Consider the following 25,329-nt stretch of genomic DNA (forward strand, 5'->3'; position numbering starts at 1 on the left):
TTGTTTCATAATTAGTGTTGCTCTATAATCAATAAAAATATTCCATTTCACATTAAATGTTATTATTGTCATTACATTATTATAGCATTTAAGGAATAAATATTAAGAAATATAATTTTGTGGAAAATACTAATATGCTCCTCTTGATCTGGATCAACTTGATCCGCATGATATTATTGCATTGACGATAACATTGCAGCCCCTAGCCTTTTTATTGAATTCCCCATCCAATGCAAAATGATATTTGCTGCAGGACATTATTGTTGATGATCGATGGCAATCAAGAGGGTACACAATTTTTCGCTTCCATATTTAATTATTTAGCTATAAAACGTTACCACTAACCAGTGGTGTATAATTTTGGATCTGTCCTTTGGTTTGTTATGACAGCATTCTTCATGAGGTCAAGAGAATTTTGAAGATCATCGCAGAGTTGATGTGGATCTGAAATTATATTTTCGTCGACTGATAAGGCGATTTTCATCTTGTTTGCATAACTCACTACATGAATCACTAATGCCTGTAACACCACGATGACGACAATAATAATAATAATAATTTTCATCATGAAGATCAAACTTGGATTTTCTTAATTAAAAAAAGAAGATAATGGTGCTTACATTAGGTTGTCCATAAGCACTGAGTGCTATGAAGGCTACAGTATGGCCAAAGTAAGATATTTCTTCTACTGGACCAGGTACATTTGAAAACCACAAAGTGATTCGATTTGGAAAGCTCGATATCTGTTCATAATCGATTAAAATCAAATAAAATAAAATATTTTTTTAAATCAATTTCTCAATTAATAACCAATAAAATTATGAAAAAAAAGGTACAGTGTTAACTCTTAGATGGATTAATTAATTAATATAAATTGTAATAATAATCATTAAAATTGTCACTTAATTTTATTTTTTTTATGTAATTTTTTTTATTTCAAGAATATTATTTAACTCCAATGAAAAATTCCACCAGAATCTTAATATGAACCTTTTTTTGTTAAAAAGAAATTAAAATATTTCTAAGTGACAAATTTACCTTATTAGTGAAACATTTGGGAGAAAACTTGACCATGGAATAAGTGAATTTAGCTTCAAGAGTAGATTTTTTTCTGTCTCCGGTAACTTTAGCAACACGTATATAATCTAATGGATCTTCACGTAATGCAATGGTGAAGGGAAATAGAACACATCCGATGTGGTTACCCCATCTTGCTTTATTATCCTTTCTCATCATATCATCAAAAGCCTGTTTTCAATTTAATTACACAATTTTAATAAATATAACAAAATAGTTGGCTATTTATAATTAATGCTTGATAAAATTAAATATATTTTTATCTAAATTTACTTTATTTTAGATTTAAGACACAAATATGTGCGATTCATATATTTAATAAATAAATTTTTTTTATATATATTATATTTTGAATTTATAATAAATCCAGTGTAGTAAAAAAAAATCCATTTGATCTTATAACAACACTCACTTGGATGCCTGCAGATGGTCTAATGTTCACCGCAAGAGCTGCTCTAAGACGAATGTTGTTGGGAAGATTGTTGTTATTCTTTTCTGCTCCTTTGTTATATGTCTTATCATCGCCTGCCATATAGGAATTAATAATACACCTAGTGATCAAAATCCACTGCTATTCCTGTACGCAGGGAGATATATACTTACCATACTTCCTGTTAAGATAGCTAGACAAACCAGCTTGTGTGATTGCTGCCATCACATCATTGATTGTCTGTAAAGACAAAAATGACCAAAAGAATAATGAGTTTGCTGTGTTCCAAAGTGGTTAAAGTTTTGTGTTTTGCGACTTACTGTGCCCATGGCATTCTTCACAAGCTTTACGTCATCCAAACTGATTGTTCTATGAACAAACCTTCTTTGAGCAAGTCCGAGCGGCAATGTACCTTTAAGAGGCGTTTTAGTATCCTCCAAGAAGAAAATTGTCCCCAGAAGTATCAATACATCAACAATAGTATTCCAACACAGCAACACCAACCACCATAACTTGAGCAAAAATTGCCAAGACGTTAACCCTCCAGAGTTTCTAGGATTCCTTCTTTTTATTGTTGGGATGGTTGGAAGTGCCTCAGGATCAGATGCTTTGCGAGAGCAGGAAAGTAAAAGAGACATGAGGGAAATGCCATCGCCAAGGGAATGGTGGATGCGAAAAATGCCAGTAGATTCAGCTTCAGAGGTTTTAACGTTGAGAAGATGAACATCCCACAAAGGTATAGACTTGGTAATTGTGGTTTTGCTAAGATTGGAAGCGTAATCTTCCACAAACTTATCAGGAGACTCCATGTTTGGATCAACCACTGGAACTCTTACATGGTTATCCAAGTTCACCTCTGTTTTGACCCATCTCATTTCCCCACCATTTTCCAAAACCTGCACATCAACAAGGTAGCCCAAAATTTACATACTCAGGTCCCAGAATTCAAAAAAAGAGAAAAAAAAAGAGTTTCCATAATTATCAAATATGTAAGAATTTTTTATATTAATTATATGTGAAAAAATATATAGATTATACCGGTAAACAAGAGAAACGAGGATGCTTAAGTAAAGAATGGCGTAAACTGGCTTTAAAAACAAGATGGTTGATTGGGGTGTTAAACCCCATGATGGTCATGGTGTAGACATCACCGTAAGGTTGATGAAAGATGCGAGCCATTGGACTCAAGGGTTGGCCGTCCTCGCTATCTTTCTTTGACACCCGAATTGGTCCAAGGCCTTCCATAGTGTTCTCAGGAGGATAGAATTGTGTTTGAATTCTTATAATCAAAAAATTTGTATATATATGTAGAACACGATGTGTGCAGGGTCACCACCTAACAAGGGGTTTTATATGGTGTAGCTATGATTCCTATAAAATAGTTTACAGCAAATCAATTAAACATAAACAAATATTAAAAATTGCTGAATAATAATTTTTTTAAATTCATTATTAAGAAATTGATTTATTTTATAATTCCTTTTGATAAGATATTCAAAAAGTAGGTGGATGATATTAGCTAGCACAGTGGAGTAACGTGATTCACATTTTTTAGCGGTCAACTAAAATAATAATATCATATTATTAATTAATTTTAATTTAATAATTTTTAAAATTATAATATATAAATTTGAATCTCAATTATAAAATAAATTACAGATTAAGATCAGTCCCTTTACTTTTAATTGTCAACAAATTGATTGCTTCAATCAAATTTTATTTAATTTTTATTAATTATAAATTAAATAATTAAAATATCTTTAATTATATATTCAATTTAAAATAATTATGGTGGTCAAATTTTATTTTATTAATAAATTATTTTTTATATAAATATAAAATTTAAATAATTATATATGTTATTTAATATATAATTATATATATATTTTTTATTTTGTTAACAAAAATTAAATTTAAAAATTGATTTTTGTGCGCTAAAGGCCATTTAATTTGCATGTAATTTCTTTTAATATGCTTATCTGTAATTTTAATGCACTTGACTTTTATTAATTACTTTTGTTACCTTATTTTATTTCTTTTCTAATATTAAAATTAATGTTGTTCTTTAATAGTGTTGCATTACCGATCAATTACTGCTTATCTTTAATATTTTACTTTCATTTTATTTATAAAATAAAAACTTTTTCTATTATTTAAATTATTTATATTAATTTAAATAATTAAAAATTAATATTCTATATATAACTATTATAAAGAAAATTAAAATTTTTAATTTTATCCATTTATAATTTAAATAATTAATGATCTCAATAATTTAATATATTAATATGTTAACTTGAATTATTAATTTTTTTATATTATTATTATTAATTTTATAATATTCATTTAATAGTATGCATGTTAAGTTCTAGTTTAACTCTGCAAATTAGAGAAACGGGGATGCTTGGAGCATGCTGTCTTTAAAAACAAGAGGGTTGATTGGGATGTGAATCCCCATCATCATGACGACGACGACGACGACGACGACATTGGAGTAAGGTTGATGAAACATACGAGCCATTGGACTCAAGGGTTGGCCGTCCTTGCCACCTTCCTTTAATACTCGAATTGGTCTAAGGCCTTCCATAGTGTTCTTTGGAGGGTAGAATTGTGTTTGGACTTGCCATTAAAATTTGTATACATAGGATACAAATTAATGAAGGATTATGTATGGTACAAATTGTGTTAAGTTCCCACTGAATAAAAGGATGAAAAGGTCCAACTAAAAAATAATACAATATAATTTATTAGTAAACTTTGATTTAATGATATTGTGAAATTATAAGTTTAAACCTCAATTATAGTCTAATAAGTTATGGATAATTTAAGATATGTCAAAAACAGATCATTCTCTCTATTTTTAATTTGAAATAAGTCAATTTCTCAAATTTAATTATATCATCAAAATGGTTATTTCATTCAAATTTGATATAATTTACTATTAATTATAAATTAAAAAATTAAAATATCTTTAATTATATTTTCAATTTTATTATGTTGCCAACTTGAGTGGGCATTATTGAAGAGGAAGCGTGCGTGTGTGACCATTAAGTTAGAGATCAGGAAAAAGGCCATTTAGAGAACTGAATGCTTATGGGCAAAATTAAAGAGGGTTGGTGACACAGCCTACAATTAGGGCCACCTAAATTATTGAAGTTATTTGCGTGCAGTGTAGAACACGGGCATGTGGCGCGTTATGTGAAGGGCTGTATAACTTACTCTTTCTTTTTTTATTTTTAGAAAAATAATCAGTGTTTATACTTATATTTTTCTTATTAGCGTATTTGTCATGAAGTATGTTACACAGAATAATTTTAAAATTTTATGTTTTTTAATTTTGTGTGAGTGATTTTTATAATAACTGGTATTAAAATCCAAATTCAAGATGTGACCAGCATACAAATAAAACCATTTAATAAAAAAATTAATTTTAATTTATAATAAAGTACCATAAAAAGGACTCTTATGTGATCAAAGCTTTAAATGAAAAGTAATTGATGATTATTAATTATGATAATTAAGAGAAATTTCAATAAAGAGTGGTAAGTATGATTTGATTGATAATTATAATTTTAATAGATATAATAAATTAGTTAACTATTTATAATTAATGTTTGATAAAATTAAATATATTTTTACCTCAATTCATTTTATTTTACATTCAAGACGCAGATAAGTAAGTATTTCAATAAAAAGTGGTAAGTATGATTTGATTGATAACTATAAATTAGTTAGCTATTTATAATTAATGCTTGATAAAATTAAATATATTTTTACCTAAATTCGTCCTATTTTTCATTCAAGACGCAAATAAGTAAGTATTTCAATAAAGAGTGGTAACTATGATTTGATTGATAATTATAATTTTAATAGATATAATAAATTAATTAGTTATTTATAATTAATGCTTGATAAAATTAAATATATGTTTACCTAAATTCGTCCTATTTTACATTCAAGATGCAAATAAGTATTTCCCACCACTTTCCACAACCTGCACATCAGCAATGTAGCCCAAAATTTACGTACTCCTTAGGTCCCAGATTTGAAACCAAAAAAAAAAAAGTTTCCATAATTATTAAATATTTAAGAATATTTTATATTAATTATATGCGAAAAATATATATAGTATTCCTGCTAACTAGAGAAACGAGGATGCTTAAGTAACGAATGGCGCAAACTGGCTTTAAAAACAAGAGGGTTGATTGGGGTGTTAAACCCCATGATGATGATGATGATGATGATGTAGACATCGGAGCAAGGTTGATGAAAGATGCGAGCCATTGGACTCAAGGGTTGGCCATCCTCGCTCTCTTTGTTTGATACCTGAATTGGTCTAAGGCCTTCCATAGTGTTCTTAGGAGGATAGAATTGTGTTTGGATACTTACAATCAAAAAATTTGTTTGTATATAGAATACGTAGTGTGTATGGTCGCCACTGAACAAGGTGTTTTATGTGGTCATTACAATAAGATAGTTTACAGCAACTCAATTAAACATAAACAAATATTAAATAATTAATTTTTTTAAATTTCTTATTAAAAAATTATTATTTTATGAAAACCATTTATATGTACTTCTTCACACTCTGTTGGCTTATCATAAAATCGTTGTTTTATTTTATAATTTCTTTTGATGAGATGATAAAAAGTAGGTGCATGATATTAGCCAGCACAGGGGAGTAATGTGATTCACATTTTTTAACGGCCAAACTAAAATAATAATATAATATAATATAATATTATTAATTAATTTTAATTTAATAATTTTTAAAATTATAATATATAATTTTAAACCTCAATTATAAAATAAATTACAAATTAGCCTTTAAAATATATATATATAAAAAAAATAAGATCAGTCCCTTTCCTTTTAATTGTCAACAAAATGGTTACTTCAATCAAATTTTATTTAATTTTTATTAATTAAAAATTAAATAATTAAAATATCCTTATTTATATTTTCAATTTAAATAATTATGTGGTCAAATTTTATTTTATTAATAACATATTTTTTATTTAAATATAAAATTTAAATAATTATATATGTTATTTAATATTTAATTATATATATTTTATTTTGTTAACAAAAATTAAATTTAAAAATTGAATTTTGCGCGTAAAAGCCATTTGATATGCCCGGAATTTCTTCTAACATGCTTTCTGCAATTTTAATGTGCTTGACTTTTGTGCACTCTAACTTGTAGCTAGGACGGCAGTATTGGCGAATATCAGAGTACCCAATCTGATTATTATTTTCAATGTCAAATCAATTATAAATTATTTTAATTCATTTCAAATGATTATTTGATTATTAATATTTACAATGAGCCTGATTAAACAGGTTCAAAAATAATTTTAATTAAAAGTGTATTAAATTTTTAATTTCTTTTACATTTTTTAATTTTATCAGTCATGACTTGTGAGCCATTTAAACCATTTTCTTATACTCATTTTTTATTAATATTATCAAGCATTCTGAGTATTCGAGTTGAGTTCAGATTTTTTTATGTTAGATATCTGTCACTCAAATCAGTTTATATAAATAATTAATTAAATATAAAATATATATTTTTATAATAATATTTATAAATTTTTATATATAATAATTTTAAATAAATAAAATTTAATTTGAAGTTTATACTGTAAAGTCTATATATGAAGAGAGAGATAAATATCTCAGTTGATATATACAAGAATTACAAGTGAAGAAATGGATTAGAAGCAATAGCAATACAATTACATTTACATGTGGTGTAGCTTTAAGCATAATCTAATTACATTTTACTGTATTTGTGAATATGATTCACAATTTCAAAGTTTTACATTAAAATTATACTCAAATAATAAATATTATACCCTTATATATTACATATTATATATATTTAAATAGTGTCTATATTAAATGTAATATAACTCATAAACCAATTTTGAGCATGTGTTGGACAAGATTTTTAAACTTGGTCCAATCATTAAACCGCTAAAGACGGAGAGTTAAAGGTTTTAGATTCAATTGAAGTTAAACCAGACTTTAACCAATATGTTAATAAAAAAAATATTATATGATTAATAATAATATTTATATTATAATTAATAATTTTATACATTTCATAAGTAATTATTAAAATAAATTTAGTTAAGTTTTAATATTTAAATATTTTTAAAAAATAAATAAAATTTTAAACAATATAATTTAATTATTTATAAAAAATTTGCAATAATAAATTTATTCATATTAATGAAATATAAATATTAATATATTAAAATTATATAACATAATAATTAGAAAAATTTTATATACTTTTTACTATCTAAAAGATAATAAAATAGAACAATAATTTAATAATTTATTTAACATATTAGTAAAATAAATTATTTATATTATTCATTATTTAAATTATAAGTGGGTGAAGCTAAATTTTTTTTAAGGCTAATAATGATTAATTTTTATTGTACTGGATATACAAGGAGTAGCCTTAGATCATATGGTCATTGGTTACCAAAAATTCTTTGAGGTGCCTATCCTAGCGCCTCCTCTCTACACTTTTTTTGTTGGAGTGTACTGGTTTGATTGCAATGCTTATTTCAAATTGATCAGATTTTTGACTCATTAGTTACTCGATCAATTCATACTGTTTTAATCTGATTCTCTGAAATTTAGATTTAACATTTAAATTGGACCAATTAATGGTCTGATTTCTAATTAAATTTTTTTGACCAATTGGGTTGATTTTGTTTTCACAATTGATTTACAAGGTCACGCTATAATCAATGCATGCATGATGTATGGCATCAAAAACTACCATCAAACTTTTCTCTAAGGGTATATTAATCATAAAATATTGCTTTTCATTACTTCTCATTAATTAAGGGTCTAATTAATATATTTGAGTTGACTTAGTTTGAGCTATTTAGCACTACCCTAATATTTTAATTCATTTAATTTTATGTATTTTAATTAATAATTTATATAAAATATATAAATTCTATTTATTTTTTTATGAGTTTAGGGTGTTTGATTAGTGCATTCCTGAGTCCTTTTAAGGTTGTTGGTCATAAGTCCTAGTGGTTTGGCTGTAAATCTAGATATCCTACTGTAGGGGATGTATTAATTAGACTATTCAACTCATGGATATATTTTGCAGAAATCAATCTATTTCCAGTTCTTCTACCTTTGGGACTGGAGAAAAGATAGTCAACAGTGAAGAATTAATTATTGAAGACTTTGAAAAAGCAATAGATAATTGGGAACTTCCTAAAGTCCAGAAAGATCAGATCTATAAACAAAGCAAGTTTAACTTTTATACCATTGAAAGAGATATTCCAATCACAAAGCCTTTTGAAATCATTAAGCTTTTAACCCTTAAATAAACACAAAGCCAAAGGTTACAACTATGTCCATATAGGGTTAGTTCGAATCAAGCCCAAGAAGGTCTAAACACTTCCATCTTAAGAGATGCTCGCTTCTATGACTTCTTCTTTGCTTGAGTCTAGTCTTTGCAATTTCTTTTGAATGTTATCCAAACTTAACTTTAAATGATAGAAATTTGCTTGATAGTCTTATTTTGCAAATTAAAACTCATAATTATAAAATGCTTCTGGATCTATTCTGTTGCTTTGATTTTTAAAGTTCATTACAAAGCCATGATAAGTTCTTATTCAAGGAGAAACCCTCCTCCTTCTATTCCTAAAGCCATCAAATGGAATGAAGTCTCACTACGATCCTAGAAGGAGCCACAAGACCACAACCACCACCTAGCCTAAATAAAGAAATGAAAAGTAAAACACTCTTTTGCTAGAAAACCCCAACTTCAAGATCTTTTGATGCTACCTCTTCCTGAACTATAGACCTAGGAAGAATCTCACAACTACCTCTCATAGATCTAAGTTAATTATCCAACAACAAAACACTTTACTCGAATCTCGGATCTACCTAGACACTCAATTTCGGACATACCAAGAACAACTTCAATGCTGACTTTTCAACTACCATACCACGACAGAACAACCGGACCAACATCTCTAACCTTCTCCTCAGAATATAATGTTCTTCAAAAAGATTTTCAGATTAACAAAGCTTATCTTCAAAAAGATTTTTATGCCCCTCATAATCATGAGAAAAAACTTTGGTTTTTCCAAAACTTCATGAATCAAAGGCAGGAAATCCAAGAGAAATTTTATGCATTCCTTCATAAGCATCAAATGCATATTTTCTTCTTTGATTGGTTTGAACAATATGAAATCATCCGGAATATCCTTTTGCTCCTAAAACCCACTTTAAACAACTCAAACTTCAAAAGGAAAATGGATTCAATGTCCATCCACCTCTCCGAGAACTTCAAATCAAACACCTCAAAACCATTCTCCTTTCAAACTTAAGAGTGAGAAGAACAAGAGATCTTGAAAACATCATTCAACGAGCAAGACCAATAGTCATCTTCATGCTATTGGTAAATGATCTCAACCACCATCATCGCCTCCACGAAACAAAGATGAAAGCTCCACTTTAAGCCTTTTGAAGTTTCAAAAGCTCTAGCCTCCAACAAAAGAACAACGAAGAATTTCTACAAGCTATTAACCAACTTCCATCAACTTCTTCAAAGTCCAATGTTATCATTTCTATCAATGTAATGGAACAAAGAAGAAGCTCTTCCAAGAATATATAAAGTTCATTTACTATCCATGAGCCATATCAAGAAGATGTGCCCTCTCCCAAAGTCGCTACAATGCTTCTTCTATGAATGGAACATAGATGGAATGTCGAATACAATGTCCTCAACATTTTCTAACAAATGACGATGGTCAACTAAAAGGATGGTGGGATTACTATCTCACTGAACTCGATGATGATCAAAATCCGATACTTGATGAAAATGGCAGACCAATTCAAAATGCGGTTGCCACCCTCATCTTAGCCTTGACACTTCACTTTGTCGGAGATCCTTCGCATCTCAAAGACAAGAATGCTAAGCTTCTTTCAAATCTTCGGTGTAAAAAGCTTAGTGACTTCAAGTGGTATAAGGATACTTTCCTTACCAGAGTTATACTTCGAGAAGACTCTAATCTACCATTTTGGAAGGAGAAATTCCTTGCTGGCCTCCCCCCTCTCCTTGGAGAAAAGGTTCGAAATAAGATCAAGGAACAAAACAATGAGAAAATTCCTTATGATCAGCTCACCTATGGAGAACTCATCAGAAGGCTTGAAGATTTGCCAAGATCTTAAGCTACAGAAACAACTCAAATGGGAGCTCCACAAAACCAAAAAAGAACTTGGAACCTTCTACCAACAATTTGATATTTCCTACCAAAGACCATCTTCCTCTTCAACTTTCAAACCATGCAGACATAAAACACTTTTCCAAACAGAAAACCACCTATTACCAAGACAAACCTCCCAAAGAAAAGTCTTACAATATAAAGTACCAAAAACCTTCTCAAAAACCCTACGATCCCAATTCTACTCCCAGAAAAGATGTTACTTGCTATAGATGTCGCAAGAAAGGTCACATTGCAAAATATTGCAAGCTCAACATGAATCCATGAGCTCTAACTTGAAGAAGAAACTTTGTATAAACTTGAAGCCCTTTTGCTTGAGTCTTTCAATTTCTTAGATAATCAGAATGAAGTCCTCTCCTCTTCTACAATATGCTCAAGATCAAAGGTTTATGCTTGATGTTATTCAACACATCCAAGACAAAGAATATCTCACCAAGCTTCAACATTCTTTTGAGGCATCATCTTCTCAAACCCCTTCTACTTCTGTGCCATCTAAAGCAAAAAAACCCCTATGACCTCACAGTCATCTTACAAAAGGCTAAAACTTCCAAAATAAAAACCTCTGATTCCACCATTCAAGAACTCTAGACTGAAATCAAAACTATCAAGTCTGAACTAAAGCAACTCCAAACCAAGAAGACTATTCAACTTCTTCTTAACAAATTTTCGAAGAAGACAATCTAGAACAACACCACAACTAGCCAATCTACAAGATGTTCGGACAATTTTCTTTCAATTTTAAAACAAGTCACTTAAATATTTGGTCAAAATAACTTTGAAAATTTATGATGATTTTCCATTGGATACTATTGCTCTCTTTGTAATTGTATCAAGGAAGAAATAATTCCAAAAGCATTTTGAGAATAACTCTTATCTCGAAATTGATTCTTGAATAAAATCAAAACTTCATTCTTGCTTGTGCATAACATTCATCATACGGTCATACTTGGCACTCCATTCATAAATCTTATTACTCCTTATATTATGATCATATTTCGCTAAACTTAAAGGAAAAGATTGTTTTCCCTTTTATTGAAAAACCTCAAACCATTATTAAAGTATGAAAATCAACTCAATTTGTCAAAGGAAATAGAACTCCAAAACCTAAGAAAACTGTTTTAATCCAAAGAATTCAAAATCAACTTCAACATCTGTTTTAAAGAAAAGGATTTCTTCTTCAACGACAAATAGAAAATAATGCTTTTGGGAAAGAAAACAACATGTTGTTGATCTAAATGATTTTCAAGAATCTCAAATTCCTACTAAAGATTCAAATGAATGAAGAACTTGAAGACCAAATGAGATTAAAGATTTGCTTTCTAAAAATTTAATTTGTCCCCGAGGTTGTCTGCTTTTATGTTAACAAGTCTTAATTGAAAGAGGAGTCCTCGACTTGTTATTAACTATAAGCCTCTTAACAAAGCTTTGAAATGGATTAATTCCAAACAAAAGGATCTTCTTCAAAAACTTTAAAATCTTTTCAAAGTTTGACATGAAATCGCTTTTGGCAAATACAAATAGCTCTCAAAGATCGTTGTCCAATATGAATGGAATGTCATGCCATTTGGTTTGAAAAATGCCCCATCTGAATTTCAACGCATTATGAATGACATTTTTAATCCATACTCTGCATTTTGCATAGTTTACATTGATGATGTCTTAATATTTTCATCTTCTATTGAGCAACATTTCAAACATCTAAGAACTTTTATCCTTATTGCAAAAAGAAATGGATTAGTAGTTTCTAAGTCCAAAATTAGTCTTTTCCAGACTAGGATTAGGTTCTTAGGACACTATATCTCCAATGGTACAATCTCACCAATAGAAAGGTCGCTTGCTTTCACTAATAAGTTTCCTGACAAAATTTTTGAAAAAACTCAACTTCAAAGATTTCTAGGATGTTTAAACTATGTCTTAGATTTCTTTCCAAACTTAAATAAACTGCTTCAACCACTTCATGAAAGACTCAAAAAGAATCCTAAGGAACACACTTAAATCAAAACCCAAATAAAGTAAATTCCTTGCTTACATCTTGCTGATCCATTTGCTTTTAAAATTGTTGAAACTGATGCCTCTGATCTTAGATATGGAGGAATTTTAAAGCAACTTAAAAATAACAAAGAAGTTATAGTTTAGTATGTTTCTGGACATTGGGATAAAACCCAGAAAAATTATTCCACTATTAAAAAAGAAATTTTATCCATAGTCATCTGCATTCAAAAATTTTAAAGTGATTTGCTTAATAAAAATTTTGCAAAGAGGTTTTGAAAAAGGATGTTCAAAACATTGCTTCCAAACAAATCTTTGCTAGCTATTTTAAGTATTTTTGACTTTGATATCGAATATATTAGAGGAGATATGAATTCTATCCTAATGATCCCAAGAAAGAAAAAGAATCAACAAAAGAAAAAGTCTACCTCAAAGAAAACCTCACCCAAACCCCAAGCTTCCTCTCAACAACTTACACTAAGCCAACCTAAGATGACTTCCCAAAGCCCTATTGTCTCATGGAATGCTTTATTAAGAAATAGATCAACTTGACCAACCTTCAACTTCCCAAACTCCTCGAACAACTTTCTCCAAGTGACTTGCAAGTTTGGCTTGCTCATTAATCACCAAAAACTTCTAACTCAAGCAGAAATTATTGTTCAAAACCAAAAACTCTCTCTCAAAAATCACTTTCTCAAACTTTTTCAACTCCTAAACTTGTTCCTTCGGTTTCACAAAACTTTTCTCAAAACTTTGATTCAACCGGATTTTAAAAGATTCTTATCAAAGTATTTTAAGAGGATGGATTTTATGATTCTAAGTTCTTTGGTTCTTAGCACTTGATAAGTCTAAAGATCCAAAGTATCTTGATTGAAATTAAACACTTAAACTCCGTCCCAAACTATTCCAACTATACTCAAAGTTATCTAAAGAAATTTCAAGCTAGATTTGGTCAAAGCCTCCCTTCTACTACAACTTTCACATATTGGGATTACCACCAAGCTTGGATAAATGCTTTTCTAATCCAAAATGCACACTTGGCTATTTTTCTTCCAAATTTCACTTTAATATTGTCCTCGAAATCAATCAAGGGTATACAACTTTCAAGGCTCGCTATAAGCCTACGAAGACATATTTCACCCTCATTCTATTTGCTTCAAAGTTCTTTGTGCCATGGGTCCTTTCATGGGACTATGGTTAATCAACTTCTCCAAAGTTCAAAATTAGATGGTGGTCCAAATTTCAAAAACATCAAAAGGCCTCCTTGAACAATGGCTACTCAAATAGCCTAAGGAGCAAAGACAACTTCCTTCAACTTTTTTGGCCCAAAATCAAATGAAGAATATTTTACTATCATGCAACAATTAGTCATCCACTTCAAAAACTCCAAGCCAAGCTAGCTCATCTTAAAGCACCGGTACTCTTCACATGCCTATCATCAAGACAACTCTGGTCAACACATGGCTATATGAACTACACTAGCAATAACTAATGACATCTAGCAACAACTATTGACATTTTCAACTCAACTTAGATATCTTTTACCTTTCACATGTGTAATAGTAACTGATAATCATTGTAAACCTCTTTCCTTCATCTATAAAAGGAAGAGGCTCTCTACTTCATTTTACAAGTTTTTTTTTTCTTTACAAGTTTTTCATAGGGATACCTCTCCATTTCCTTATCCTATCTCTTTGTGAGTGTCCGATATCAAAGCTTCAATAAAACTATCTTCTTACAATCTTTATTTGTTCTTCAAATCTATATCTGTGGCTGGTTCTACTGCCCATATTTTTATGCTTTTATGACTTGTTATTTTATTCTTTATATCTATATTTGTTTTATGCTATTATAACTTGTTGATTTATTGCATTCTCATTTGCATTTTACTGCATCTTCTTATTATTTATTGTTCTTTCTTCTTCTTCTTTATATTAATTTTATCTCTGTTGGATATCCCATCGATCCTGCGTGTCATTGGTATATATATATATATATATATATATATATATATATATATATATATATATATATATATATATATAGGTTCTATTACAAATGCTTGATATATAAAACTCGAATCTGATATTATTTTTTAAATCTGAACTCATTCCAACTGACTCTAAATTCAATTATATACTATCGAAACTATTTTAATAAGGTTATTTGTATCAAGCATCTGAAAGTAGGATTGAGCGGTTATGATATCTGTTCAGTTCCTGATAAGAATCAGAGCCGAACTTTAGTTCCTCTATTTTTTTTGGAATCGAAATCAAAACTGATTTTTAGTTCGATTTTGGTTTATTTTTAAGAACTTTTGGTTTCATGTTCAATACTAACTTCGATTCTGATTTTGGTTTTAGTTCCAATTTGATTTCCATTCCAGTTCTCGGTTTCTACACTCAAAATTACAACATTATTATATTTCTTTTAAAAAAATAAAAACAATTATATATTTCTAACATTAAAATATCAAACAAAATAATAATATTAACATTAAATAACAATACTAATATTAAAATAAACTATCAATAAAGTAACATAAAATTAAACTAACAATTTTCACATAAAAATACATAATAACATCAAATATCCCTAATAAGTAATATTATATTCCCAATTATAAAGTAACAACAAATCACTCCATGAAAAATTTTGTATATTATGATTAAGACTTTTTAAAATTAAAAATAAAATAGCTAATGTAATTTTAAGTCACTTCATAACATGTCCCTTAATAACTATATTCTATTATTTTATACACATTTTTCAATTACATAATTTTTAACTTGAAAGTATACTACGTGACTGGAAGGTAAAATTGTCATGTAATTAATGACTATAAAGTGATTTAATATATTTATAATTAAAACTAATAAAGTTAATATTAAGTTGCAGGTTATATATATAATTAAGGACAAATTATGTTATATACATATATAAAATCTTAATTGAATATAAAAATATGTAACTTTATTGAAATTGTATAATATATTTAAAAAATCATAAAACATATAATTTTGATTTTTCGGTTTAGTTGGTTTTGATTTGGTTTTTGATGAAAATCAGAACCGAACTAAAATAGTAAAATAAATTCGGTTCAATAGAGTTCGACTAGTACATTAAAGGTTTTTTTTTTTTTGGGTTCCGATTCGATTTGATATAGTTCTTCGATTCAGTTCAGGATCCTAAAAAACCATGCACAGACCTATCTGAAAGTATTCGACCCCTCACCATTCCTATTTATAGTTGATACCATTTCCATTTTCAGTAGCTTTGAAATTTATTGTTCATTATCTATCTTTGTATTGTTGATTTTAATAACAGTTTTGCCAAATTAGAAATTACAGCCTTGCCAGATACTGAGTTTATCAATTATGATATTGCACTTTATAGCTTCTAGATCAAATGATTGTGAAAACTAATTACACTGAACGTTGTTTTACCTTTAAATGCAATGTGAATGTGAAAGAAAATTGGAATTTGATATTTGCATATCTTTTAGTTATTTAGGTTCAGTTTTATAGTCATTTTGCCCTTTTATTGATTAGTTTTAGTTAATTTCATTACTAATCTAATTAGTTTTCCATATTTGTTAATTCTAGTTTAATTTGTGTATGTCTTCTTATTTTATATATTAAATGGTGTTTTTAAAGATTTAGGGCTTAATTACATTTTTTAAGAGTGAATTCCAAGCCAAAAGATTCCAAAATAAAGTGTAAAAATTGCTTAAATTAGTGGTGGCCAAAAGTTGCATAAGGATCTATATTGTAACACCCCTATTTGCATAGCCTGGTATATTTTACTGTTCCGGTGACCGGTGTCGGTCCGGACAAGTAAGAGAAGTAGAACCACATCTAAGACACCTAGATAAGCCCTGAACGCAAATAATTAGTAATTGCCAAATAGTTAAGTATAAATAAGAAAAACAGAACACAAGAAGTTAAATGAGCCGAGAGTCACAGCGATAGGTGATCTTCTCGAGAATGACTGCGAGGTCAGTCTAAACTCAAATTTCGAACTGTAAAATATGACGCCGCGATCCTTAGGACTATTGCAAACACAGTGGAAAAGAGAAAATCACGAAAAAGAGTTGTTAAGCTGGTCAAATAATTAGGTCAAAGATCCGAAAGAAATATTGAATAACTTATAAACCGAATTGAACAAGCAAGGGGCAATTTAGTCAATTCACCCCTAGAGCTAACTCCTGACCTAACTGTCCAATAAAATCGGAGAAACGAAATTTTTGGGATCGAGAATTAAATTAAAGAACTAAAGAAAAAAATAAGATGAAAAATTCAAAAAGAAAAGAATATTATGACATCATACATTACCTAAGCATGATGAAATAAATTTTAAATTTTATAATTTGAAAATTAGAGGATAATCATTTAAAGAGACAATTTAAATAAATTAAAAAGACATTTTTTTTTCATTCCTTTCTTCTTCTTGCTGTGAGCCTTTCTTTCTCTCATCTCTCTCTTTTCTCTTCCACTTCCTCCATGAAAGCTCATTTTGAGCTTAAAGACACCCTAAAATTTTCCATATTTTCCATAGCCCCTAGAATAAAAACTTACCATTTGGCCTTGTTAGAGTGATTGGAAGCAAAAGAAAGAAGAAATCTTGAAGTTTGGAAGGTTGAGAAAATTGATCAAGTGAGGTAAGTCCAACTTCAAGCTTAAATTCTTATTAAGTTCATGAATTTAAGTTTAATGGTGATGAAATACCATGAGAAATAGAGGAAATTGTATGAGTGGAAGAGTATGGAATTTGGCTAGGTTGGGTGGATGATGAATTGAGTGGTTTGGTTTAATCAAATATGAATTCTAGTATTGTATGAAGTATATGCATGATTTAGGTAGTTAAAATTGAGTGAATTGTGTTACTTAGAAAATTAGGGTTCTTGACTTAGGGTTTGGAAAAGAAAAATTTTAGAAATTGGTTAATGAATGTAAATGACCTTATTTGAGTTGAGAAATGGTCAACTGTGACCATTTTTGCTGTGTGTGATTTGTTAGAAATAAGTTTCAATTCGGATTGGTTAGGGACAATATGCAGGCAGCTTGACCTAGGTCCCTTTCAGGGACCAAAACTAAAAATTTACTAACCTAATTGGTATGAGGTCAATTGGGAATGAAACTAGACACAAAATAGACCATTTTTCATTTAGGAATCATGCCCAAAAAATGACCATAACTTAGTGAACAATTAGGTTAAATCCGGATTGAGCACACTGACCTGTACAAAAATGACTAAATGAACAGTAGTTACATAATTGACCATAACTTAGTCTAGGAAGGTTCAAATGACCTGAATTTTATACCAATAGAAAGCTGAGACATAGACCTACAACTTTCATGAAGAAAAAAAAACCCGAATTTTGACCATAATCTATTTGAAAAACTACCTGCATTCAACCCACAAAATTGCCAAAATCCATAGTTTGCCCGGAATTATGGGTAACACCAAATCCAGCCAGCCATGTTCAAATGGCTATAACTTGGGCTTCAAAACTCCAAATGGAGTGATTCAAGAAGGGAAATAAAGTTAAGACAATAAAAAAACAAATTCTATGAAGAAAACTTAGCCAAATTATCACAGCAACATGACCAATGGAACAATGCAAAATTGAACACCAAAACTAAAAATTTGAAATTTGTGCCTAAGAGACTTGAAGTTTAAGGAAACAACCAAAACCAGCAAATTAGGTAACCAAAATGTGGTATGTGGGTGAAATTAGAATTCTCATACCTATTAAGTATTAGAAAGTCAATAAATTGACTTGAATAGTGTCGTGAATAGTAACCCCAAAATATAAATTTTAATGAACATCAAGTTTAGCATATTAAAGTTAGATATAAATAGATTTGAAATTATTTTTAGACTTATGATAATTTATGGTACTGAAATACTGTGAAATTGTGTGTTTCAGTCGAAAAGAATACCGGGAAAGAACCTAAAGCATCGAGTTAAGGTCAAAAGGCAACTCGTATAAGGTTTGTGCACAACATAAACATTCTTTAAAATTTCTTTGCAAAGTGCATGAAATGATTTGTGGTTTATTTATATTGCGAAATAATGATTGAAATGTACACTATGCTTTTGATCTAAATTGTTGAAAATTTGATGATATATGATTTAATTATCAGTAAATGTTTGATAAATTGATAAGATAGTTTTGAAATCACAGTGTCATGACCATATATTTGAATGTCTCACTAGCATGACTAGTGGGAGAAATTAGTTTCGAATTTTGATTCCTTCTCTGGTTGAAGTGTTGAGGTGTGTGCCTTGATACATGCATTTTGCATAGTCATTTAGGTTTAATTTCATGGCCATTTTATTTGATTGTTAGTCACTTTTAGCTAATTTCATTAGTTATTTAGATAGTTTTTCATGATTGCCAATTTTTGGATTAATTTGTAATTTTACTTTGTTTTGTAGGAAAAATGGTGTTTTTGAGGGACTAAAAAAAGAAATTTTGCCAATGAGGAGTGATTTCTACAGCCAAAGATGTCAAAAACAAGTTTCAAAGTTGAAGTATGCATTGGCCAAATTGCGCATAACTTGCCGCATAAGTTGTGCAGTTCTGCACAGGGAGAAGAAGCAATTTTTCCATTCCTGCCGAAATCTGCATAAGTCACTGCATGACTTATGCAGACTTACTCCTTGCTTATGCAGCTTCACACAGAAGGCCCAAAAACCTGCCGAAAACTGCATAAGGGACTGCATAACTTATGCAGACCACTTATGCAGTTTTATAGAGTCTTCATAATGAGCTGGCAGAAGATTCCCACATGAAAACTACACCTCAAACACACCATTTTAGGGCTACTTGTCAGAAAAAGATATAAATAGGCCCTTATCTCATTTTAGAAAGGAAGAGGAGACATAAAAGGAAGCAGCAGCAGGGGAAGAGTCAGAAAATAGAGAGCAAAACGTCACCTCTCCATTTCTAGACCAGATTTGGAGTTTTCTTCCTTTCTTGCATATTTCCTACCTTTCTTGTATTGGGTTTCTTAGTTCTTAGCTTAGATTAAAGATTTATTTCCATATTAACTCAGAATTTCTTGTAAATATTATGGATAGTGAGTAGTTTTCATTAGATTCTGGAGTTGGGATGTAATATTTGAGATATTTTGTGGATTTTGATTGGGTAATCCATATTTTGTGGTTTTAATGAGTTTTATTCATTTCTTGTGTGCTCAATGACATGCTTAGTGTAGGATCCCATTAAGTGTTGTTCTTAATCCATGGTTGAAGCACCGAAAGGAGAAAACCTTGTGATAGATAATCAAGAAATTGGACTTAATTAACTTAGATCTAGAAATAGACTAAGGATTAAGAGGATTTACAGATTAATTAAGGAACTTAATGGGTCTTGATTAATTTTAACTCCACGAAAGTAGGATTAGATTGATTAAGGCACTCTTTGTCCCACTCGAAAGGGTATTCAAAGGATTTAAGAATTAATCTCCTTAAAACCCGTAAGTTCCATAAGATTGGATAACCAATTTAAAAATCCCAAAATAGCTTGAATATGAACTCCCGAACTCCGGAATCGCCCTTTTTATCATTGTTAATTTCTAATTGAATTTAATTACTTGCCATTTTAAATCTTGCCATATTTCAATTTGCTTATTTTAATTTGATGCAAATTTAGTTAAATCATTACATTGTTGAATAGATTATTAATTTTACATATATAGATCTCACATTTTAATATCTATCAATTTATTGCTTTAATTTCAAAAATATTCAAATTAGTCAATTTTTATATCAAAAATTTGATCATTAACACAACTCCTGGTGGGAACGATATTTTTTCTATATTACTTGTATGACTCGTGCACTTGCTGTTGGGCCACATCAAGTTTTTGGCACCGTTGCCGGGGAGTTGTTTGTTTAAGATTGAATTCTTGATTATTTTAGTTGTTTATAGTTTTATCTTTGTTATCTTTTCATTTTGTGTTTGTTTGTTCTTTTTAGGTACTCTTAATCTTTTATGAGAAGAGCTAGAAGCACAAGTGACACATCCTTATTGTTTAATCCTGAAATTGAGAAATTTTGTAGAGCCAACAAGAAAGAAACTAGAAAAAGGAAAGAAGCCTTGAAAGCAACTAAAATTGAAGCAGAAATGGCTGATGAAAGAATTAGAATTGGTGGTGGTAATGCTGGAAATGATCGAAACAATGAAAATGCAGCCCAAGGTGAAGAGGTTGTAAATGCTAATGTGCCTAGGGGAAGTATGATGGATCATGCATTTCCTCGTTTTGATGATTTGAGAGAGAGTATAGCAAGACTAAGAATTGATGCAAATAGCTACAAGATGGATTTTGGAGTTCTTCAAATGATTCAAAATTCCCAATTTGGTGGACATCCTTCTGAAAATCCACACACACATCTAAAGAAGTTTGCTATGATTTGTGATATGCAAAAACAACCTAGAGTATCTGATGATGCAGCAAGATTGAAGCTATTCCCATTCTCTTTGAAGGATAGAGCATTGGATTGGCTTGATTCTTTACCTCACAACTCTATTACAAATTGGGAGCAACTCACTGATGCATTTCCTGCACAATATTTTCCACCTGGAAAAACTCAAGAATTGAGGAATCAAATGACAGCTTTCAGACCAAGAGAAGATGAAAGTGTCTATGAATCATGGATGAGATGGAAGGAATTAGAGAGACAATGTCCACATCATGCCATTCCAAAATGGATGATAAATTAGAATTTTTACACCAGTGTTACTCCTACAATTAGAGGGATTATTGATGGTCAAACAGGAGGAGAATTTATTATGAAGCATGAAGATGAAGCTTATGAGCTATTGGAGAAAATTGCAAAGAATACTCATCTTTGGAGTAGTCCAAGAGGACCAGCTCCAACTCAAAAGAGGCAAGCTGCTGGAATGTATGACCTTGATCCATTCAACATGATTAATGCAAAGTTTGATGCACTTACAAATGTTTTGGCTAAGAAGATGGAAGATTTAAGTATGTTGGTTAGTTCATCATCATCATCTGGAAGTTCACAACAAGTTGCTTATGCAGAAGGAACTACCAGCTGTGGAGTAGACTATGGAGAGCAAGCTGCATATGTTGGTAATTATGGAAACAAACAAATGGGGAATCCTTACTCTCAAACTTATAATCCAACTTGGAGGAATCATCCCAACTTTTCATGGGGAAATCAGCAAAGTCAAGTCCCAAATCAGAATCTTCAACCACAACAGCAACAAGGAATTCCATATCAGCAAAATAGGCAACCATTGCCTAATTTTCAGCAGAGAAACATGAATCCTGCACCTCCACCAAAATAGCAAGAACAAAGTTCCACCACAGAAGCTTTATTACAACAGATTCTTGCTAACCAAACTAAGCATGATGAAGAGATGAGAGAGATGAAAGCAAGGCTAGAACAGATGCAAACACATAACAGAATGTTGGAAAATCAGATTGCACAACAAGCATCTTCCTCAGGTACCAAGTCTTTTGGAAAACTTCCAAGTCAACCAGAAAACCCAAGAGAGCAGTGTCAAGCTATTACTTTAAGAAGTGGGAAGGTTGTAAATAATGAGAAGAGTGAAAAAAATGAGAAAAGTGAAAATAGTGAGAAGAGAGAAAATGAGAAAGAAATTGATGAGAGTGAAAAACAAGAAAGTGAGAAAGAAAGTGCAGAAAAAGGTAAAGAGAAAATTGAAGAGAAGGAAGAGAAGTATATACCTCCAGAGCCTTACAAACCACAACTTCCCTTTCCACAAAGATTTCAAAAAGCCAAGCTTGATAAGCAATTTGGGAAGTTCTTAGAGGTTTTGAAGAAGCTATACATAAATGTGCCTTTTATTGATGCTCTTTCACAAATGCCCTCTTATGCAAAATTCTTAAAAGAAATTCTCTCAAACAAGAGGAAACTTGAAGACCATGAAACTGTAGCTTTGACAGAAGAATGCAGTGCTATCCTCCAAAGGAAACTTCCTCCAAAGCTCAAGGATCCAGGGAGTTTTTCAATTCCATGCCACATTGGGGAATCATGTTCTACAAAAGCTTTATGTGATTTAGGGGCTAGTGTTAGCCTTATGCCCCTCTCCATTTATGAGAAGCTCAATATGGGAGATCTTAAGCCAACCCACATTTCTCTTCAGTTAGCTGACAGATCAATTAAATATCCTGAAGGGATTTTGGAGAATGTGCCTCTGAAGGTTGGGAAGTTCTATATACCTGTTGACTTTGTCATCTTGGACATGGAAGAGGATTCTAATATCCCAATTATCTTGGGAAGGCCCTTTCTAGCTACAGCAGGAGCATTGATTGATGTTAAGGGAGAAAAATTGACTCTTAGAGTTGGTGAAGATCAATTGGTTTTCAATATTAATAACACTATGAAGAAGCATCATTCTGAAGCTGATACTTGTTTGAGAATTGATATCATTGATGAGCTGGTTGAAGAACACTTCAGAAAGAGATATCCGGAAGATCCACTTGAAAATTGCTTGGTTCATGGAGGAAGCATAGACTATGACAACCCTCATGTGGCTGCATATGCTCAACATTTAGAGGGTAGTCCACCATTCATTTCTGCTCCAGTTTTTCAACTCACACAAAAGGAAAAAGTCGAATCTAAGCAACCATCATTCAAGGAAGAAGATGCACCTAAGGTAGAACTTAAGCAACTTCCTTCTCAGCTCAGGTATGAATTTCTTGGCCCCAATAACACTTATCCAGTAATTGTAAATGCAAACTTGAGCACTTTAGAGGTTGATAAGCTGTTAAGAGTGTTGAGGCAATTTAGGAAAGTTTTAGGATATACCATAGATGACATTAAGGGAATAAGTCCACACTTTTGCATGCACAGAATTATTTTGGAAGAAAATTGTAAGCCATCTATTGAACATCAGAGGAGGTTGAACCCAAATATGAAAGAAGTTGTTAAAAAAGAAATTTTGAAGTTGCTTGATGCAGGGATCATATATCCTATCTCAGACAGTACTTGGGTGAGTCCAGTACATGTTGTCCCTAAAAAAGGTGGAATGACAGTGGTCAAAAATGAAAATAATGAATTAATTCCCACCAGAACAGTGACTAGTTGGCGAATGTGCATAGATTACAGAAAATTAAATATTGCCACTAGAAAAGATCATTTTCCACTTCCCTTCATTGATCAAATGTTAGAAAGACTGGCTAGGCATTCTTATTTTTGCTATTTAGATGGGTATTCGGGATTTTTCCAAATCCCTATCCATCCAAATGATCAAGAGAAAACCACTTTTACTTGTCCATATGGAACCTTTGCTTATAGGAGGATGCCATTTGGGTTGTGTAATGCACCAGCCACTTTTCAAAGGTGCATGATGGCAATCTTCTCAGATTTCATTGAAGATATAATGGAGGTTTTTATGGATGACTTTTCTGTTTATGGATCTTCATTTGACATATGCTTGGCTAACCTTTCTAAAGTTTTGCAGTGATGTGCAGATACTGACCTTGTGTTAAACTGGGAAAAGTGTCATTTCATGGTTCAGGAAGGGATAGTGCTTGGACATTTGGTGTCTAACAGAGGAATAGAGGTTGATAAAGCCAAGGTTGAAGTGATAGAGAAGATGGCTCCTCCTACCAATGTCAAAGGAATTCGAAGTTTTTTAGGGCATGCCGGGTTCTACAGACGCTTTATCAAGGATTTTTCTAAAATAGCCAAACCTTTGTCTAATTTGTTAAGTCATGACACACCATTTGTATTTGACCAAGAGTGTTTGGATGCCTTTTGTAGGTTGAAGCAAGCTCTTATCACTGCACCAATCATGCAACCGCCTGATTGGAGCCTACCTTTTGAAATTATGTGTGATGCTAGCAACTATGCAATTGGAGCTGTTCTTGGTCAAAGAAAGGACAAAAGGGCTTATGCTATTTATTATGCTAGTAGAACACTGGATGAGGCTCAAACAAATTATGCAACAACTGAAAAGGAATTCTTAGCAATTGTCTTTGCATTGGAAAAGTTCAGACCTTACATTATTGACTCAAAGGTGGTTATATTTTCAGATCATGCTGCTATTAGGTATTTACTCCGTAAAAAGGAGGCTAAACCTAGGCTCATTAGGTGGATTCTGATGCTACAAGAGTTTGATTTGGAAATTAGAGATAAGAAGGGAGCTGAAAATGTAGTTGCGGATAATCTTAGTAGGTTGAAATTGGATGATGAAGAAATGGATGAAGTCCCTATTGATGAGTTTTTCTTGGATGAACAACTTTTCTCTCTTGTTGCTAAACTACCTTGGTATGCAGACTTGGTGAATTATCTATCTTGTGGAGTTTTACCTCTAGGAATGACATGGCAACAAAAGAAAAAGTTTTTGCATGAGGCAAAATTTTATAGATGGGATGATCCTTTACTCTTTAGGAGATGTTGTGATGGTTTAATAAGAAGATGTATTCCTGATGAGGAGATAGAGAGTGTTATGCATCATTGCCATGCTTCTGATTATGGAGGACACTTTGGAATCTCTAAAACAGCTAGTAAAATTCTGCAGGCTGGTTTCTTTTGGCCAAACCTTTTCAA

At 30.9% G+C, this 25,329-nt stretch overlaps 1 protein-coding gene and 1 non-coding gene across 2 annotated transcripts; both read right to left on the minus strand.

The window, feature by feature from the left end:
* Window positions 1–340: 340 nt before the first annotated feature.
* LOC131171193 (wax ester synthase/diacylglycerol acyltransferase 11-like) lies at window positions 341–2,805 on the minus strand. The gene is made up of 7 exons (XM_058130662.1): window positions 2,546–2,805; window positions 1,828–2,403; window positions 1,681–1,747; window positions 1,490–1,602; window positions 1,039–1,248; window positions 621–743; window positions 341–520 (listed from the first exon to the last, which is right to left on the minus strand). The coding sequence occupies exons 1-7, from the start codon at window positions 2,750–2,752 to the stop codon at window positions 341–343; spliced, it is 1,476 nt and encodes a 491-aa protein (XP_057986645.1). The 5' UTR covers window positions 2,753–2,805.
* Window positions 2,806–21,376: 18,571 nt separating this feature from the next.
* On the minus strand, window positions 21,377–21,483 carry LOC131171494 (small nucleolar RNA R71). The gene has a single exon (XR_009142154.1). It is a non-coding gene; the product is annotated as a small nucleolar RNA R71 (small nucleolar RNA).
* Between the last annotated feature and the right edge of the window lie 3,846 nt (window positions 21,484–25,329).

This window comes from Hevea brasiliensis, chromosome 12 (assembly GCF_030052815.1).
Source record: "Hevea brasiliensis isolate MT/VB/25A 57/8 chromosome 12, ASM3005281v1, whole genome shotgun sequence".
NCBI classification, from domain to species: Eukaryota; Viridiplantae; Streptophyta; class Magnoliopsida; order Malpighiales; family Euphorbiaceae; genus Hevea; species Hevea brasiliensis.

Coding starts and splice junctions, on each gene's coding strand:
- LOC131171193 (XM_058130662.1), bottom strand. CDS start 2,752: ATGGAAGGCCTTGGACCAATTCGGGTGTCAAAGAAAGATAGCGAGGAC. Junction 2,404..2,545: donor CTCGTTTCTCTTGTTTACCG/GTATAATCTATA, acceptor GTTGATGTGCAG/GTTTTGGAAAATGGTGGGGA. Junction 521..620: donor GTGCTTATGGACAACCTAAT/GTAAGCACCATT, acceptor GTGGTGTTACAG/GCATTAGTGATTCATGTAGT.